We start from the raw sequence: 19358 nt of genomic DNA, 5'->3' as shown, positions 1-19358 counted from the left end.
GACAGACAGACAGACTGGATAGATAGAAGGATGGATGGATGGATGGATGATAGGTGATAGAGAGTGGTAGTCATATGTCGAGGACTATCTGTATTGAGATGACCTACTAAGGTCCCCAGACTGGATTCAGAGTGAACAGTGATAATTGGCACAATTTCTAAGCAGGAGATTTGCCCAGTCTTAATATCCCAAGTTTCAGCCAAAGTTTTAATTTCAAAAGAAAAGCTTGTGTCCTGCTTCTTTTAAAACCGGCTGCCAGAGCGATGAAATGAGTCCAGCCTTCCTGAAAACTGCCTTTTTATTTTGAGTTCTGAATAGGAAGATCATCCTTGGAAACGTTACTTCAGATTTTGCTCCTGAAACTCTGGGAGAGGCTGTGTTTTTCCCACTCAGAGGCTTTAGTGAAAGAGCGACTCCTGACGTGTTTCTTTCATTCCACTCCAAGTTGAACATGCTTCATGGGGCTGTTTTGGGGGTCCCGATAAGCTGCTAGAATTTATGAGAATTCTGGCTTATTGTGAACAGAATAAATGGGGTTGGTGTGAGGCTGCCCAATTGTTTGGCGCTTCGTGCCAAGGGGAACACTTGAATTGTCAACATTTCTTTTATGCTTCCTTTTATTGCGGTTCCCGAGCTTGAATCCTCTCAAACTAGAACAAATGATGGTTTCTGGTCATGGGTAACAGCCTGGGACTTAACTGTGTGCTTTCCAAAAAAACAACAACAAACAAACTATGGAAACAGCTTGAGGGGTTGGCTAGCTCTCCTTGCAGACAGCCGAAGTCAAAGAAGAAATCTATACAGGTGAATTCTTGACTGAATTCTAGTTCTGCCTTAAATATAAAAGCCGGCTAGGGGACCAGCTGGGATCAGTTACTGTCAGTTCAACCTGCCTTACAGGTTGCTTTTGTGAGGAAAATAAGGGGAGAAAAAAGTATTATGTATCTTTGCCACCTTCAATACATAGGTAAAGGTAAAGGTTCCCCTCGCACATATGTGCTAGCCATTGTCGACTCTAGGGGGCGGTGCTCATCTCCGTTTCAAAGCCAAAGAGCCAGCGTTGTCCAAAGACGTCTCCATGGTCATGTGGCCGGCATGACTCAATGCCAAAGGCGTACTGAACGCTGTTACCTTCCCACCAAAGGTGGTCCCTATTTTTTCTACTTGCATTTTTACGTGCTTTCGAAACTGCTAGGTTGGCAGAAGCTGGGACTAGTAACGGGAGCTCACCCCGTTACACGGCAGCACTGCACAGAACTGCCGACCTTTCGATCGACAAGCTCAGCTGTCTTAGCCCCTGAGCCAACGCATCCCTATCTTCAATACATACATACATACATACATATATACATACATACATATTAGAAGGGGGATTCACATAATTTACTTACTGGTTCGCCCAGCACCAAAAATGTCAGCGTGCGCACCTGTGGTGGGTTTCAAATTTTTTTACTACCGGTTCTGTGGGCGTGGCTTGGTGGGCATGGCATGGCTTGGTGGGCGTGGCAGGGGAAAGATACTGTAAAATCTCCATTCCCACCCCACTCCAGGGGAAGGTTACTGCAAAATCCCCATTTCTTCCTGATCAGCTGAGACTTGGGAGGCAGAGAATAGATGGGGGACGGGGCCAGTCAAAATTTTTACTACCGGTTCTCCATACTACTCAAAATTTCCGCTACCAGTTCTTCAGAACTGGCCAGAATCTGCTAAAACCGACCTCTGGCGCGCAGGCCTCGCTCGAGCGCACCACCTTCACACATGCACCCAGCCTTCTGCGCATGCACTTTGCTCATGCATGTGCCTTCTGCTCATGCAGCCGGCCTCAAAAACGTGCTTAAATAGGACAGCATAGAGCCAGAGAGGGTGGGCAGGCCCACCTGCGTGTCAGGGTTCCAAGGAACACCCCCAACGAAATAAAGCTCTGAGGATTGAGGTTCCTGAAAGTTCCAGTTTATTAGAGATGTCATGTTGGCACAGTTGGGAAAACCTGAAACTGAAAGCTTTCAGGTTTTCCACACCCAGCTGAGAGTTCACAGCCCTGCCCCACACCCACAAATTTATCACATTGTCCAGTCCACTCTTCACACTCAATTGGATACAATCTTCAGGCAGTCTCCATCAGACGCAGGCAAAAGTCCTTGAATACAGAATGTTGTTATGACTAACTTTCTACCGCTCCAACAACAACCCCCACCCAACTTCCCCAGCTAAAATATGTGGCAGTTAAAAAGCAAGAAAGAAAATTGCCTTCCAAAACTGACACTGCGATTTCCGCTACCGGTTCATCTGAACCGGCTGAATACCACCTGTGATACCTACCTACCTACCTACCTACCTACCTACCTACCTAAATACATATGTTTATATCTGGAGAAGAACTAGATCTAGTAGATAACTAAGATGATCAAAAACCTGGAGACCAAAACATATGAAGAACGGCTGCAGGGTTTGGGTTTGGCTAGTCTAGAAAAAAGAATGGGGAGGACATGATAGCAGCATTCTCTGGTCTTTATTCGAGTGATGGATGTTTCTCTGGTTGTTAAGGGAGTGGCTTTTTCCTATAATAGCGGACATGTTTTTAGAAGGGAAGCAAAACAAGACTTGATAATTGAAACGTCGTGGTGGTTTTTCATTAGTTCCATTTACAGGTTTCTGTAGTTTTTAGGGACTAAATCAGGGGTGGAAGTTGTGGAGCAAATTAAGGGCTGCATCTGGAACAACAATAATAAATTCCGGAGTTTATGTTTCAGCAATTGAGTTTGTTTGACCCCTTTAATCTGCTTGATATCGTATATCATGCATTTAGAAAACTGAGCCGAAAGCTGGAAGAGCTTAGCAGAAGTTCTGAAAAGGCTTCTCGCTGCCTAAGATTTAGCTCTTGTTGGAATGACCAGCTGCAGAAAAAATAATTGCTACCAACCTGCCTTCCATTGAGGACCTGTATACTGCACGAATCAAGAAGAGGGCTGTGAAAATATTTGCAGATCCCTCGCATCCTGGACATAAACTGTTTCAACTCCTACCCTCAAAACGACGCTATAGAGCACTGCACACCAGAACAACTAGACACAAGAACAGTTTTTTCCCGAAGGCCATCACTCTGCTAAACAAATAATTCCCTCAACACTGTCAGACTATTTACTGAATCTGCACTACTATTAATCGTTTCATAGTTCCCATCACCAATCTCTTTCCACTTATGACTGTATGACTATAACTTGTTGCTGGCAATCCTTATGATTTATATTGATATATTGACCATCAATTGTGTTGTAAATGTTGTACCTTGATGAAGGTATCTTTTCTTTTATGTACACTGAGAGCATATGCACCAAGACAAATTCCTCGTGTGTCCAATCACACTTGGCCAATAAATTCTATTCTATTCTATTCTATTCTATTCTATTCTATTCTATTCTATTCTATTCTATTCTATTCTATTCTATTCTGTGGTCATTTCCTATTAAAACGTAATTTCCATTTGGGCAAAAAGAATGTGGAGTTTAGCTGAAAGAACTTTCTTTAGTCCTCGATATACAACCGTTTTGTTTCGTGACGGTTCGAAGTTAGGGTTGCACTGAAAAAAGTGACTTTCAGCCAACACGCTTACAACTGTCCCAATTTCCTCTCAGCCACATGATCAACATTAGGGCACGTTATGTAAAGTTATGATTTCTTCAGCTTTATGTTTCTTGAGAAACCGCAGTGGCCACAATTGACCCCCAGATTTCTCCTGCTCAAGAAAATAGTGGTTAAGTGAATTTTGCCTCATGTTATGACCTTTCTTGCCGCAGTTGTTAAGTGAATCATTCCAGTGGATTCTCCATTGAGGTAGCTTCTCAAAAGGTTGCAGAAGGAGATCCCATGACCCCAGGACACTGCAGCCTAAATAGGAGTCAGTCGCCGAGTATCTGAATTTTGATCCACGTGACCATGGTTGTTAAGTGTGGAAAAACAATCACACTTGGTTGTGACTGCAATGGTTGTAAGTGTGAAAAAAAAATGGTCCTAAGTCACTTTTTTCACTGCTGTTGCAACTTTAAACAATCACTAAATGAACTGTTTTAAGTTGAGGACTACCTGTGTAATGTTGTAGTATAACTATAGGAACACAAGGGCTGTTGATAAAAATGCCAAGATTTGGAGCAAAGTGGAATTTGTTATCTTTTCCTTTTCCTTCCTTCCTTCCTTCCTTCCTTCCTTCCTTCCTTTTTTTCTTCCCCTCCCTCTCCTGCCTTATTTCCTTCCCCCTCCATCCCTCCTTCTTCTTCTTTCCTGTTTTCCTTCCTCCTCCCTCACCTTCCTTACTTCCTTCTTTCCTTCCCCTCCCTCCTTCCCTCCCTCCCTCCCTCCCTCCCTCCCTCTCCTTCCTTCCTTCTTCCCTCCCTCCCTCCCTCCCTCTCCTTCCTTCTTCCTGCCTCTCTGCCTCTCCTTTCCTTTCTTCTTTCCTTCCCCTCCTCTCTTTCCTTCCTTCCTTTTCCTTCTCCTTCCTTTCCCTCTCCTTCCTTCCTTCATTCTTTCCTTTCCCTCCCTCCTCTCCTTCTTTCCTTTTTCCTTTCCTTCCACACCTTCCTTCCTTCTTTCCTTCCCCTCCTCCCTCCCTCCTCTCTTTCCTCCCTCCTCCCTCCCTCCCTCCCTCTCCTTCCTTCTTCCTTCCTCTCTGCCTCTCCTTTCCTTTCTTCTTTCCTTCCTTCCTTTTTCCTTCTCCTTCCTTCTTCCTTTCCCTCTCCTTCCTTCCTTCATTCTTTCCTTTCCCTCCTTCCTCCCTCTTCTTCTTTCCTTTTTCCTTCCTCCCTCACCTTCTTTCCTTCCTTCTTTCCTTCCCCTCCTCCTCCCTCCTCTCCTTCCTTCCTTCCTTGTTTCCTTCCTTCCTCCCTCCCTCCCTCTCCTTCCTTCTTCCTTCCTCTCCTTCCTTCCTTCCTTCCTTTCCTTCTTCCTCCCTCCTTCCTCCTCTTCTTCTTTCCTTTTTCCTTTCCCTCCCTCACCTTCTTTCCTTCCTTCTTTCCTTCCTCCCTCCTCCCTCCCTCCCTCTCCTTCCTTCCTTCCTTGTTTCCTTCCTTCCCTCCCTCCCTCCCTCTCCTTCCCTCCTTCCTTCCTTCCTTCCTTCCTTCCTTCCTTCCTTCTTTCCTTTCCCCTCCATACCACCCTCTCCTTCCTCCCTCCCTCCCTTTCCTTCTTTCCTTCTTTCCTTCCTTCCTTCCTTCCTTCCTTCCTTCCTTCCTTCCTTTCTTCCTCCGTCCCTCTGTCCCTCCGTCCCTCCCTCTCCTGTAATGGCTCATTTTGCAAACAAGATCCTTCCTCGTTCTAAACTGACCCTTGTGCTGCATTTTATAGCTCCTTATTCAGCATATTTTTGATTTTAATTAGTCAGAATAGCAGTCATTCTCCTGTTTCCTGCTCACATTCTTGTCCTTCCAACATGACTGAGGGATTTCTTTTTATTTCCTTTTTTGTTAGAAATTTTAATGCTCTGCTCCCCTGACAAGAGGAAAAATCTTTTGAGGAAAAAAAAATTGGGAATTAAGAAAGGAAAATGGGGAGATTCCTGTTTCAGGCATCCATTTATGGTAATTTAACCTTGAGGTAAAAGCGCAGTATTCATTTCCTCAGAAAGAAGTTTTAAAATCCCAACACAATGCTTGTGTTTCAGAACTCTTTTTTTTAAAGTAGGTTTTTTTATTTTATAGACAAACATACAATACATAACCAATCATTCAGTGTACCATCCGAGTACATCTTTTGTGTCTTCTTCTTATTTCTCCAATATTTATCATTTCTTAATATTATCATTTCATTTATTGTAACATTTCTCCCACATTTCTTGCTTTACTATTAATACATTTATCTATCCTCTTTCTCCTCTTCCTTCTTCACTTATTTCATTATTTCATTAGGGCCTCTGTGGCTCAGGCTGGTAAGACAGTCTGTTATTAACACAGCTGCCTGCAATTACTGCAGGTTCTAGTCCCACCAGGCCCAAGGTTGACTCAGCCTTCCATCCTTTATAAGGTAGGTAAAATGAGGACCCAGATTGTTGGGGGGGCAATAAGTTGACTTTGTATATAAATATACAAATAGGATGAAGACTATTGCTAACATAGTGTAAGCCGCCCTGAGTCTTTGGAGAAGGGCGGGATATAAATGCAAATAAATAAATAAAAAATTACAACATTACCCCATATATATATATATATCTTCTCTAACCAATGGTAAAATTGTTTCAGAACTCTTAAGTGTGGGTTTGAATTGTTGGGAGATCAGGGGTGTGTGTGTGTGTGATCGGAGGGGGGGAGGGTAGGGAAAATCAAGAAAGCTCCACCCCTTTTGTACAGGTAATTCTTCACTTAACGACCACAGTTGATCCCCAAATTTCCATTGCTAAGCAAGTAGTTATGTAACTTTGGTCCCATTTTATGACCTTTCTCGTCACAGTTGTTAAGTCAATCGCTGCAGTTGTTAAGTTAGTAACTCAGTTGGTAATTGAATCTGGCTTCTGACTTTGCTTGTCAGAAAGTTGCAAAAGGGGGTCATGTGACCCTGGGATATGGCAACCGTCATAAATGTGAGCCAGATGCCAAACGACTGAATTTTGATCATGTGACCGTGGGGATGTTGTAAGTGTGAAAAATGGTCATAATTCATTTTTTTCGGTGCTGTTGTAGCTTTGAGTGGTCAGTAAACAAATGGCAGTAAATTGAGGACTACCTCTGGAGACAAAACCGTATGAGGAACGGCTGCAGGTTTGGGATCTGGCTAGTCTAAAGAAAAGAAGAATTAGGGGTGACATGATAGCAGTAATCCAGCATTTGAGGGGCTGCCACAAAGAAGAGGGAATCAAACTATTCTCCAAAGCACCAAAGGGCAGGACAAGAAATAATGGCTGGAAACTAATCAAAGAGAGAAGCAACCCGGAATTAAGGAGAAACTTCCCAACAGTGAAGACAATTAACCAGTGGAACAGCTTGCCTCCAGAAGTTGTGGATGCTCCATCACTAAAGGTGTTTAAGAAGAGTCTAGACTCTAGAGAGTCAGTTATCTGAAATGGTATAGGTTTTCCTGCTTGAGCAGGGGGCTAGACTAGAAGACCCCCAAGGTACCTTCCAGTTCTATTCTAATTCTCTGTAGGTATTGCTGGGAAAAAGGGACGTGGTGGCTCAGGGGCTAAAGACGCTGAGCTTGTCGATCGAAAGGTCGGCAGCTCAGCGGTTCGAATCCCTAGTGCTGCCGTGTAACGGGGTGAGCTCCCGTTACTTGTCCCAGCTTCTGCTAACCTAGCAGTTCGAAAGCACATAAAAAATGCAAGAAAAAATAGGGACCACCTTTGGTGGGAAGGTAACAGCGTTCCGTGGGCCTTTGGCGTTGAGTCATGCTGGCCACATGACCACGGAGACGTCTTCGGACAGCGCTGGCTCTTCAGCTTTGAAACGGGGATGAGCACCTCCCTCTAGAATCGGGGACGACTAGCACGTATGTGCGAGGGGAACCTTTACCTGTACCTTATTGCTGGTAAAAAGCACTTGGACTTGGATTTTGATCAGACAGTTGCATATGTCACTTGGGTCAGATGTGTCAATCAGTCTGGCATAATAGGACCAAAACTGGACAAATGCCTCCTTTTTCATTCTTAGTTTCTTTATTTTTTAAAAACATTTCATGGCATTTATAAGAGGAAAAAAAGTTGGTGATTTAATCAGCAAGCCAAAATAAAGACACTGAAGCATTTTACTTCCTGAGCTTAAATCCAGTTACACTTCTAAGATGTTTTATCCTTTAACTGAGATGTTATTTTGAAAACATTGCAAATATGGGATGTTCTATCTTGGCTGCTGTTATCCAAAGGAACACTAGGTGGCAGTACAGAGATCTCAAATGCTTTATCTCCTTGCTGCCACCTAATGGGGTGCTGGGATTTTGCAGGCCATTTCCAGTAGCCCTAAACCACTATTATTTGTATTACAACTGGGTTAGACCAATGATTTTATGTTGATGGTGAATGGAGGTGTTAATTGTGAATTAAAATGCATGCATTTCTCTGGGATTTCTGACCATGTGTTTTCTGTATTTTATTGTCTTTTGGCCATAGGGACAGTATTGTGACATCTGTTCGTCAGCCAACAGCAACAAAGCCCATCCCATCACGAATGCTATCGACGGGACCGAACGCTGGTGGCAGAGCCCACCTCTATCTCGAAGGCTGGAATTCAACGAGGTCAACGTCACCTTAGATTTGGGACAGGTAAGGCGATCACTTGCTTTCCACTAAAATAAATAAATGGGGTGCTTTCTTATAACGATGGGAGATGCTAAGAGAAAGAACTAATTTCTCATTAATGACCTAATTTTGTCATAAGGTACATGCAGGAAATAAAAGTACCGCATTTTTTGGAATATAAGACGGACCTTAGTTTTTTGGGGGGAAAATAAGAAAAAAGCTGATTGGCAGGTGGATTGGCCTCCCAGAATACCACCAATCAGCTGTTCCCAGAGGTGAATCTAGCAACAGGTTTCTTGGTTGTGAGCTCTGTGCCTTGCTTTTTTTTTCTGCCTCTGAAACTGCTTCAGAAAAAACTTTTTTCTGCCTCTGAAAGTCTCCAAAACAGAACTTCAGAAAAACCTCTGAAGCTCTGTTTGGGGGCTTCTTTTCTGAAGCTCTATTTGGGAGCTTTTTTTTTCTCCTGAAGCTCTGTTTGGGAGCTTCTTTTCTGAAGCTTCTTTCAGCTTCTGAAGCCTCCATTTGAGAAGCTGGGCGGGTCTACATTCGGAGTATAAGACGCACCCAGATTTTCACCCTCTTTTGGGGGTGGGGGAAAGGTGCGTTTTATACTCCCAAAAATACGATATTTAACCTACGGTAGGAAGCTTCTTGATCAAGTTACTTGTGTTGTTTTAAGAAAGACAGTGTCTGGGGGGGTGGGGGAAGGTGGCTAATGTGTTAATTGTGTTAACCCTTGACTTCAGACTTGTACCAGGATGGGTTCCTTTCCTGAGGGGGGGAAGCCTGTTAGTTTTGGAAGACAATTTTCTTTTTTGCTTCTTAACTGCCACATATTTTAGCTGGGGAAGTTGGGAGGGGGTTGTTGTTGGAGCTGTAGAAGGTTAGTCATAACAACATTCCGTATTCAAGGACTTTTGCCTGCGTCTGATGGAGACTGCCTGAAGATTGTATCCAGTTGAATGTGAAGAGTCGATTGGACAATGTGATGAACTTTTGGATGTGGGGCAGGGCTGTGAACTGTCGATTGGATGTGGAAAACCTGGAAGCTTTCAGTTTTGGGTTTTCCCAGCTGTGCCCACATGACATCTCTAATAAACTGGAACTTTGAGGAACCTCAAGCCTCAGAGCTTTATTTCGTTGGGGGTGTTCCTTGGAATCCTGACAGACAGGGGAGTATTTTTGTGATCACCGATGTTTGGAGATTACCCTAAGCTAAGGCATATTAAAAATTCGGTAGCTTCTGTTGAATTTTACTGATGCTCTGTTGGCCTTTCGACAAATAATTGTCAGGACTCCCCAACTCTTAGTCCACACTCTGGTAGCGGTCTGTGGCCCATTGGGAACCGGTCTGTACAAGAGAGGACAAGTGTGCCACTGCCACCGCCAGTCCACAGAGCTAGAGAGATTGGGAACTGCTGCATTAGATATACTTCCACTGTTATATTGTGGAATATATAAATAAAAAAATTTTTTTTTGTAAATTTTTGTAAAAACGTATCTAGGACCAGTCTTTGGGCGGGAAGTCAACGGCAAATGCTGCATTTGTCAAACTGATGTGCTTGGTTCCTTGCACTGGGCCAGTATATAGATCAAGCAGAATCATACAATGCATAATACTTTGAACTTCAGGTTGTAAGTAAGTAAGGGATGCTTTCGTGTTATTTATTTAAAGCAGTGTGGCTCAACCTTCGCAATTTTAAGTGCCTGGACTTCAACTCCCAGAATTCCCCAGCCCGGTGGGGAATTATGGTAGTTGAAGAACAGGCATCTTAAAGATGCGAAAGTTGAGCCACACTGATTTAAAGGACTTAATTTTCTTTTTCTGCTCTAAAAGGATGCCTTTTGGTGGATAATAAAAACTAGGATTAAAGAAATTGCCATTGAGATTGTATTGCTTGTCTGTTTCCCCCAAGACCAGGAAAAAAAAATACCACACCTGTAAAAAGAGTATGATATGAAGCAGGGTAAATTTGTCACTTTCTGTTTGTTGCATGCAAAGCTTTTCTCTTGTACCTTCCTGTTTGCCTATATGGTTAAATGATTCCTTAGAGAGCTGAGATCGTAGTGTAGCTCCTAGATCAGAGGTTCCCAACCTCCAGGCCACGGCCCAGGGGTGAAATGCTCCTGGTTCGGACCGAATTGCCTGATCCGGTAGCAATGGCAGCAGGTGGTTTGGAGAACCGGTAGGAAAAATCCCTGCCCATCCACCCCCCCATGCCCAGCTCAGCTGTGCGATTATCAGAGTTTTTTTTTTTACTTTTAAAAGCATTTTTTTCGCCCGAAAAAATGCTTTTAAAAGTTAAAAAAAAAACACCTCTGATGATTGTGCAGCTCAGCTGGGATCGCCAGAGGCTTTTAAAAGCATTTTTTCTACAACCTCTTCAGCTTTTAAAAGGTTCTGATGATCCCAGCTGAATTGCCTGACCGTCAGAGGCTTTTTTTTTCTTTTAAAGGCAAAAAAAATGCTTTTAAAAGAAAATAAAAGCCTCTGACAATCAGGCAGAACTGGTAGCAAAAATCCCTGCCCTCCCCCCCACCCGGCAAAAAAACATGCTTTTAAAAGAAAATAAAAGCCTCTGACAATCAGGCAGCTCAGTTGGGATCATCAGAGCCTTTTATTAAAAAAGTTTTATTTTAACATTCATATCCAATAACATATTTAATGTACCATCATATACAATTAATCGGACCTACCCGGTCACCACCCCCTTCCTTTAACTCTCTTCCCTTCTCTACCTTCTTCTACTTTCCACAACCATCCTCCCCCTCTCTTATCTACATCCTCTCCTCCTTTCTCCCTACTCCTTTCTTCACCCTCTTCTATCCCTCTTCCTTCCTTTCCTCTTCCTCGTCTTCTCTTTCCTACCTCCTTCTCTCTTCTACTTCCTTCTTTCCCATCATTCTGAAGTGGTAGCCAGGCAGCTCCGATCTTACATTAATTATACTTCTTCAATCATCTTTGTACATTAACCATCAATCCATTTTCTACGCTCTTCCCCCTCCCCTCCTTCCCTTCCTCCCCCCACCCCCGGGACTTCCCAGAACCGAATACAGGGTATAAAACTAACAACAAAAATTAAAATATAACACAAATCATAATCCATAGTCACTCCTTAAAACCTCAACTCCCCTTCCAGAAACAAAGAAAATACATTTCTTCCAATCCATTATATATCAGACCATTCCACTCCTAGAGTTCTCAGAAATTTCCGATTGAGTTAGTGTTTGTTCTTGAATAAAGTACATAGTTTTTAATATCCAACCTTCATCAATCAATATCAAAACAACGTTCCATCTTCCAATATTCACCAAGGGTTCTTCTAAAATGTCTTTCTTCCTTAAGCAGTCTCTCAAAAATAGTTCATATTTCCAACTTAATTTCTTAAATTTTTCTATCCAACCTTCAAGGGTAAACAATAGTCCATCTTTTCACATCTTTGACGTTTATATAGATCAAATAATATTACAATTATCCAATATATCAATTGTAATAATTAAAATCTTCACTTTACCATCATCAGAGCCTTTTAAAAGCATTTTTTACGTCTTCGGCCAAAAAACCCAAAAAACCCAAAAAACCGAAACCTTTGATGATCCTGCGGCTTGTAGAAAAAATGCTTGTAAAAAAAAAAAAAGTTGGCCCCGCCCACCCAGTCACATTACCCCCTCTCCACCAAGCCACGCCCACAGAACCAGTAGTAACAAATTTTACATTTCACCATTGCCGCGGCCCATTCAAAACCGGGCCACGGAAACAGCAGGAGGGCAAGTGCTTTATTTATTTATTTATTTTATTTATTTATTTATTTTGTCAAACACAACAATATATATAAGTATAAGCATGAATTGAATACATAAAGCGAATACAATTAAAGGGAACATTAGGACAGGGGTGATAGGCACGCTGGTGCTCTTATGCACCTCCCTTACAGACCTCTTAGGAATGAGGTGAGGTCAACAGTAGACAGTCTTAGGTTAAAGCTTTGGGGAGTTTGGGAAGAGACCACAGAGTCAGGTAGTTCATTCCAGGCATTAACAACTCTGTTTCTGAAGTCATATTTTCTACAATCAAGATTGGAGCGGTTCACTTTAAGTTTGAATCTATTGTGTGCTCGTGTATTGTTGTGGTTGAAGCTAAAGTAGTCTTCGACAGGAAGGATGTTGTAGCAGATGATTTTATGAGTTATGCTTGCGCACAAAGCGCCACTCGCACAAATGGAGCTGTGTGCATGTGGACCTGTCAGTCATGGAACCATCCCCTCTCCACCCCCAATCCTGGGGCTAAGCTGCCAAGCCAGAAGGATTGGAGAATCGCTGTCCCTATGCACCAAATGGGTCATCAGTAAATTTACCCTTTAGGATAGATTTACAACATCGCTGTTGATACATCCTCATGACATAAAAGTTAATATGGACTCAGCTTTTGTTGACGAGATTGCGTGCACTGTGGTGTTTTCAAGGTATTTTCTTCAAGTATGATGAACATACGTGAACATCCTTAAGCAGATAATGGCCAGTGAAGAAGTCACTCCAGAATGAATGGCTGATACAGTACCTTGTAGTTGAGGCTTAGATCAAACCTTTGAGTCTAGGCAGGCTTAGCCCAATCAGATTGTAGGACTTTAAATATGCAAAGTTTCAGATGGATTATATTAACTTTGATTTCCTTCCCGCAAACTGATCATTATGGCCTCAAATGTGGGATATCTTGACACACCGAGATGCTTCATAGGAGAGAGATTCATAAATACACTTTAAAAGTGGTTTTATGCTTGAAACATAAGTAAAACCTAACTTATTTGACTTTGTCACAGGTTAAGGCAGGGGTCTGCAAACTTGGCTCTTTTAAGACTTCTGGACTTCAACTGAGGAACTCTGGGAGTTGAAGTCCACAAGTCTTAAAAGAGCCAAGTTTCCAGACCCCTGGGTTAATGCATCAGACGTTCATAAAAGAAGATTTAGTGCAGGAGGGGTTCCCAACCCCTTGTCTGTTGCTTGGTACTGGGCCCTGGCTCATTGGGAACCGGGCCATGCAAGCAGTGGGTGACCATGTGAGTACATGGAGTTCCATTTGCACAAGCGGTGTGCATGCGCGTGAAACCACCCCCCTCCCTCCAGCCACCGCAGAGCCACAAAGGTTGGGGACTGCTGCAACACAGGAAGTCCTCAGCCTTTGACCATAATTGAGGCCAGAATTACAATTGTAAGGTGGTTGTTAGGTGGTTCATTATGTGACCGTGCACAATTTTATGACACAGACAGACAGACAGACAGACAGACAGATACAAATAGAGAAGCTAATTAGCTAGAAGGTAGATAAATAGAAGATAGATTAGATAGATAGATAGATAGGTAGATAGATAGATAGATAGATAGATAGATAGAGGATGGATGGATGATAGGTAAGAGAGAGAGAGTGGGAGACAGAAAGAGACAGAAAGAGATAGCAAGAGAGACAGACAGACAGACAGACAGACAGACAGACAGACAGACAGATAGATAGATAGATAGATAGATGATAAGTGATAGAGACCTAGCTAGCTAGAGATAGCGAGAGAGAGAGACAGACTGGATAGATGGATGGATGGATGATAGGTGATAGAGAAGAGAGAGAGATAGCTAGAGAAAAAGAGATAAAGAGAGAGAGAGAGAGAGAGAGACAGACAGACAGATTGGATAGATAGATAGACACAGAGAGAGAGAGACAGACAGACAAATAGAGATAGCTAGATGGAGAGAGAGAGAGGGTGGATGGGTGGATGGATGGATGATACGTGATAGAGAGAGATAGCAAGAGAGAGATAGAGAGAAAGAAATAGCAAGAGAGACAGCCAGACTGGATAGATAGATAGATAGCAAGTTAGCTAGCTAGAGAGAGGATGGATGAATGGAGAGAGAGAGAAAGAGAGAGAGAGAGGAGGGAGAGGGAGAACAAATTGTAATAAAATTTTAGAGTGATTGCTCTGTTGAATGAAAGTAGGTATCCGTTCTCAGGATAATGTTGTAGGATCTTGAGTCAGTCGCTGGGACCAAAGGTCTCTTCTTCCAATCTTCCAGGCTCACGACTGCCCTGCCTTGGGAGGAACAGCATAGAAAACACTGTCTAGTTTGGGACCTGACCTTTGCTTATCCTCCGTCCTGCGAGCAGGAAGAAGAATAAATCTTTCCCGCAAAAGATGATTTGACGGTGCTTCCTTTCTCTCCATGAGCTGAAATCATTTCCAGCTGTTTTACAGCTTGGTGACCCCGCAGCTCCAATCCCAAATTGACCATTCATGGATAACGAGAGGCCACATTTTCATTTCAAAGCGAGCAGTTTTTGGGTTTTTTTTGTTTTTTTTTTGGAACTTGCTAGTTAAATATTTAAACACAGTCCCAACCCATGAAAGAGGCTGAAAGAAATTCTGAACAAAGCTTGGAGACCGGAGCAATAACCATCTCCTGGGAGAGGGATTTTGATGGCTTTGAAAGACCTGACAATATAACCCAATGCACTCTGCTTTTCTTTCAAATGCGATTGAAGTTGCTGGCAGGAATTGGCTCCCTAGCCTCGCTTGCTGAATAGGCAGATGGAGGAGCCAACTTTGCATCTTGGAGTTCCACTGTGCTGGGCATTCAGCTTGAGAATGTAGTTTGGACGAAAGAGCCTCAAATGTTCCCAACATGTAGAACCATTTTGTTTTAATGGTTAAGGCATCTGGCAACAAACTGGAATGGAATTAGAATAGAATGGAATGGAATGGAACAGAACAGAACAGAATAGAGTAGAATTCTTTATTGGCCAAGTGTGATTGGACACACAAGGAATTTGTCTTTGGTGCATACGCTCTCAATGTACATAAAAGAAAAGATATGTTCGTCAAGAATCATAAAGTACAACACTTAATGATAGTCATAGAATAGAATAGAATTTTTTATTGGCCAAGTGTGATTGGACACACAAGGAATTTGTCTTGGTGCATAAGCTCTCAGTGTACATAAAAGAAAAGATAAATTCATCAAGAATCATAAGGTACAACACTTAATGATAGTCATAGAATAGAATAGAATTCTTTATTGGCCAAGTGTGATTGGACACGCAAGGAATTTGTCTTTGGTGCATACGCTCTCAGTGTACATAAAAGAAAAGATACGTTCGTCAAGAATCATAAGGTACAACACTTAATGATAGTCATAGAATAGAATAGAATTTTTTATTGGCCAAGTGTGATAGGACACACAAGGAATTTGTCTTTGGTGCATACGCTCTCAATGTACATAAAAGATACGTTCGTCAAGAATCATAAGGTACAACATTTAATGATAGTCATAGAATAGAATATAATTTTTTATTGGCCAAGTGTGATTGGACACACAAGGAATTTGTCTTGATGCATACACTCTCAGTGTACATAAAAGAAAAGATAAATTCGTCAAGAATCATAAGGTACAACAGTTAAAGCTAGTCATAGAATAGAATAGAACAGAACAGAACAGAATAGAATAGATTAAAATAGAATAGAATTCTTCATTGGCCAAGTGTGATTGGACACACAAGGAATTTGTCTTGGTGCATACGCTCTCAATGTACATAAAAGAAAAGATACGTTCATCAAGAATCATAAGGTACAACACTTAATGATAGTCATAGGGTACAAATAAGCAATCAGGAAACAATATCAATATAAATCGTAAGGATAAAAGCAACGAAGTTACAATCATACAGTCATAAGTGGAAGGAGATGGGTGATGGGAACGATGAGAAGATTAATAGTAGTGCAGATTTAGTAAATAGTTTGACAGTGTTGAGGGAATTATTTGTTTTGCAGAGTGATGGCGTTCAGGAAGAAACTGTTCTTGTGTCTAGTTGTTCTGGTGTGCAGTGCTCTGTAGCATCGTTTTGAGGGTAGGAGTTGAAACAGTTTATGTTCAGGATGTGAGGGATCTGTAAATATTTTCACGGCCTCTTCTTGATTCGTGCAGTATACAGGTCCTCAATGGAAGGCAGGTTGGTAGCAATTATTTTTTCTGCAGTTCTAATTATAGAGAGAACAAAAAGCAATTAAATCATATTAGGAAACAGTCAGTATAGATTGTAAGGATACCAGCAGCAAGGTTATAGGAAACAGTGAATTCTAGTTCTGCCTTAGGCAAGAAAACTGGCTAGGTGAGTTTGGGCCAATCACCAGGAGATTGTGAGTTCTAGTCCTGCCTTAGCCACGAAAGCCAGCTGGGTGACTTTGGGCCAGTCCCCTCTTTCAGCCCAACTCACCTCAACAGGGATGTTGCTATGGGAAAAGTAGCCCATCCTGGTCGTAACTTGTGACAGTCATAAAATTTACTTCAGATTTGCTGGATGGGGAATCCTGGGGGTTGAAGTCCACACACCTTAAAGTTGCCCACTTGAAAAATTCTGCTTTACACATTCTTCTTTGTGTCTTTTTAAAATTTCTTCATTCCCTGCCAAAGAGTTAAATGGGTTGCAGGAACTGGGTATGTCTAGTTTAGTGAAAAGAAGGACTAGGGGAAACATGATAGCAGTGTTCCAATATCTCAGGGGCTGCCACAAAGAAGAGGGAGTCAAGCTATTCTCCAAAGCACCTGAAGGCAGGACAAGAAGCAATGGGTGGAAACTAATCAAGGAGAGAAGCAACTTAGAACTAAGGAGAAATTTCCTGACAGCCAGAACAATTACATGTAGTCCTCAAATTATGACCTCAGTTGAGCTCAAAATTTCTGTTGCTAAGTGAGACATTTGTTACGTGAACTTTGCCCCATTTTACGACTTTTTCTGCCACAGTTGTTAAGATAATCACTGCAGTGGCTAAGTTACTAACACGGTTGTTAAATGAATCTGGCTTCCCCATTGATTTTGCTTGCCAGAAGGTCGCAAAAGGAGATCACATGACTCTGGGACACTGTAACTGTCATACATATGAATCAGGTGCCAAGCATCTGAATTCTAATCGCATGATTATGGAGATGCTGCAACAATTGTAAGTGTGAAAAGGGGGCATACTATTTTTTGTCAGTGCCATTGTAACTTTGAATGGTCACTAAGTAATAATAATAATAATAATAATAATAATAATAACAACAACAACAACAACAACAACAACAACAACAACAACAACAACAGAGTTGGAAGGGACCTTGGAGGCCTTCTAGTCCAACCCCCTGCCCCGGCAGGAAACCCTACACCATCTCAGACAGATGGTTAGCCAACATTTATCCAACATTATAAGTCGAGGATTACCTGTTGTGGAACAGCTTGCCTCCAGAAGCTACAACACTGGAGGATTTTCAGAAGAGATGGGACAACCATTTGTCTGAAGTGGTATAGGGTCTCCTGCTTGAGGGGTTGGTCTCTGCCAACTCTGTTACTCTGTTACCTGTTCTGGGGGGAGGAGGAAGAGAAGAAGAAGAAGAGGAAGAGGAAGAGGAGGAGAAGTGGGAGGAGGAGGAGAGGAGGAGGTGGAGAAAAGGGGGAGAAGAAGAAGGAGAAGAAGCAGAGGAGCAGGAGGAGGAGGAGAAGAGGAGGAGGAAAAGAAAAGAAGAAGAGGAGAGAAGAAGAAGAGGAAGAGGGGAGAAGGAGGGGAGAAGGAGGAGAAGGAGAAGGAGAAGAGGAGGAGAAGCAGGGAGGAGAAGAGGAGGAGGAGAGAAGAAGAGGAGGATAAGGAGAAGAGGAGGAGAAGAAGGAGAAGAAGGAGAAGGAGAAGAGGAGGAGGAGGAGATGAAGGAGAAGAAGAAGAGGAGGAGGAGAAGAGAAGGAGAAGAGGAGGAGGAGACAAAGGAGAAGAAGAGATGGAGGAGAAGGAGAAGAGGAGGAGGAGGAGGAGGAGGAGGCCACCCATTCCTGTAGCAGTTTTTAATGGAGAGAGTGCTTGCCAGATTTTGCCTCATTGACCCCTCGATACATCCCTCAAAACAGGCGGCTATTCTTTCGCGGAACAAGTTGTTCTTTGATTTGTGCCCTTTCCTGCTGGCCTGCCATCTTTCTTGACCACATTGAAAAGGACCAGAAACGGGAAATTTCGCTGGAATCGTCAGCCGGAGAGAAAGGAAAGAGAAATGGGGCAAGGCCACCCAGCTAGAACAATTTATATAATTGACTGCTTCATGGAGACAAGACAACCCCTGATGGGTGAAATTTACAGTTCTTTGGCTCTGAAGGTTATGTGACACCTTGAAGGGGTGTGTGTTTGTGTGTGTGTGCGTCCGCGCATGTGCATTTAATTACCTATCAGAGGTGATGGTGGGGCAAATTTGCAATTATTCTGGCTTGGCCATAATTATTTGGGTGTCATCCGTAAAAACAGGGGTTTGATTTTGTTCATTGCATTTGTGTATCGCCAATTTGGCCAAGGGTACCCAATAAATAACAACAGTGCCCCAAGTAGAACATCCCTCTTGGCTTTGTGAGAATAAATGCATTCCTTTTTATCTGTGAGAGCCCTTCAGATATTTGAGGATTTCTCTCGTATTTCTCCTCAGACGTCTTTTTTCTAGGCCATTGATGGCTAACCTTTTTGTCGTCGTGTGCCAAAAGTGCCTGCACCCATAATGCAATGCGCGGGTGACCCCCCCCACACCTTGCCCTCCATGCATGCGTGCGCTTCCTGCGTTCCCGCGTTCCCCCCACACATGCGCGCACAATCACCCCCCCGTGTTTTGGGCCTAGTAGGCCTCCCTGCAGCCTCCTGGGATCAAAAAATGGGCCACGGGGGGGGGGCTCCTCACCCTCCATACTCCGCCCCGCGCCCCGCACATGCACGTGCGTCTCCCCCACCCCACGCATGCACGGACGTCTCCCACATGTGCCCTGCCACCCCACGCATCCCGTTGGTCACATGATCATACACTCGGCAACTGGCTCATATTTATGATGGTTGCGGTATCCCGAGGTCATGCAGTCACCTTTTGTGACATTCTGACAAGCAAAGGCAATGGGGAAGCCAGATTCACTTAATGACCGCGTTACTAACTTAACGACTGCAGTGATTCACTTACTAAGAAAGGTCCCAAGATGGACCCTTAGCCTCTGTCTCGTTTAGCATTGGAAATTTGGGGTTCAATTGTGGTCATAAGTTGAGGACTACTTGTATTTCAAAAGGAATCTGACCAGAACAACCTCCAGACTCCAGTTAAGACACCCCAAGATAGC

The 19358-nt window shown here is 43.0% G+C and overlaps 1 protein-coding gene across 1 annotated transcript in view; it reads left to right on the top strand.

Annotated features, from left to right (window-relative positions):
- LAMA5 (laminin subunit alpha 5) overlaps nucleotides 1-19358 on the top strand; it is a 295290-nt gene that overhangs the window by 18943 nt on the left and 256989 nt on the right. Inside the window, exon 2 of the mRNA XM_058176711.1 lies at nucleotides 8084-8236. Within this exon, the coding sequence (XP_058032694.1) occupies nucleotides 8084-8236 (153 nt within the window). The remainder of the gene's footprint in view (nucleotides 1-8083; nucleotides 8237-19358) is intronic.

This window comes from Ahaetulla prasina, chromosome 3 (assembly GCF_028640845.1).
Source record: "Ahaetulla prasina isolate Xishuangbanna chromosome 3, ASM2864084v1, whole genome shotgun sequence".
In the NCBI taxonomy this organism is placed as follows: domain Eukaryota; kingdom Metazoa; phylum Chordata; class Lepidosauria; order Squamata; family Colubridae; genus Ahaetulla; species Ahaetulla prasina.
This window is presented reverse-complemented; position numbering and strand designations above follow the sequence as displayed.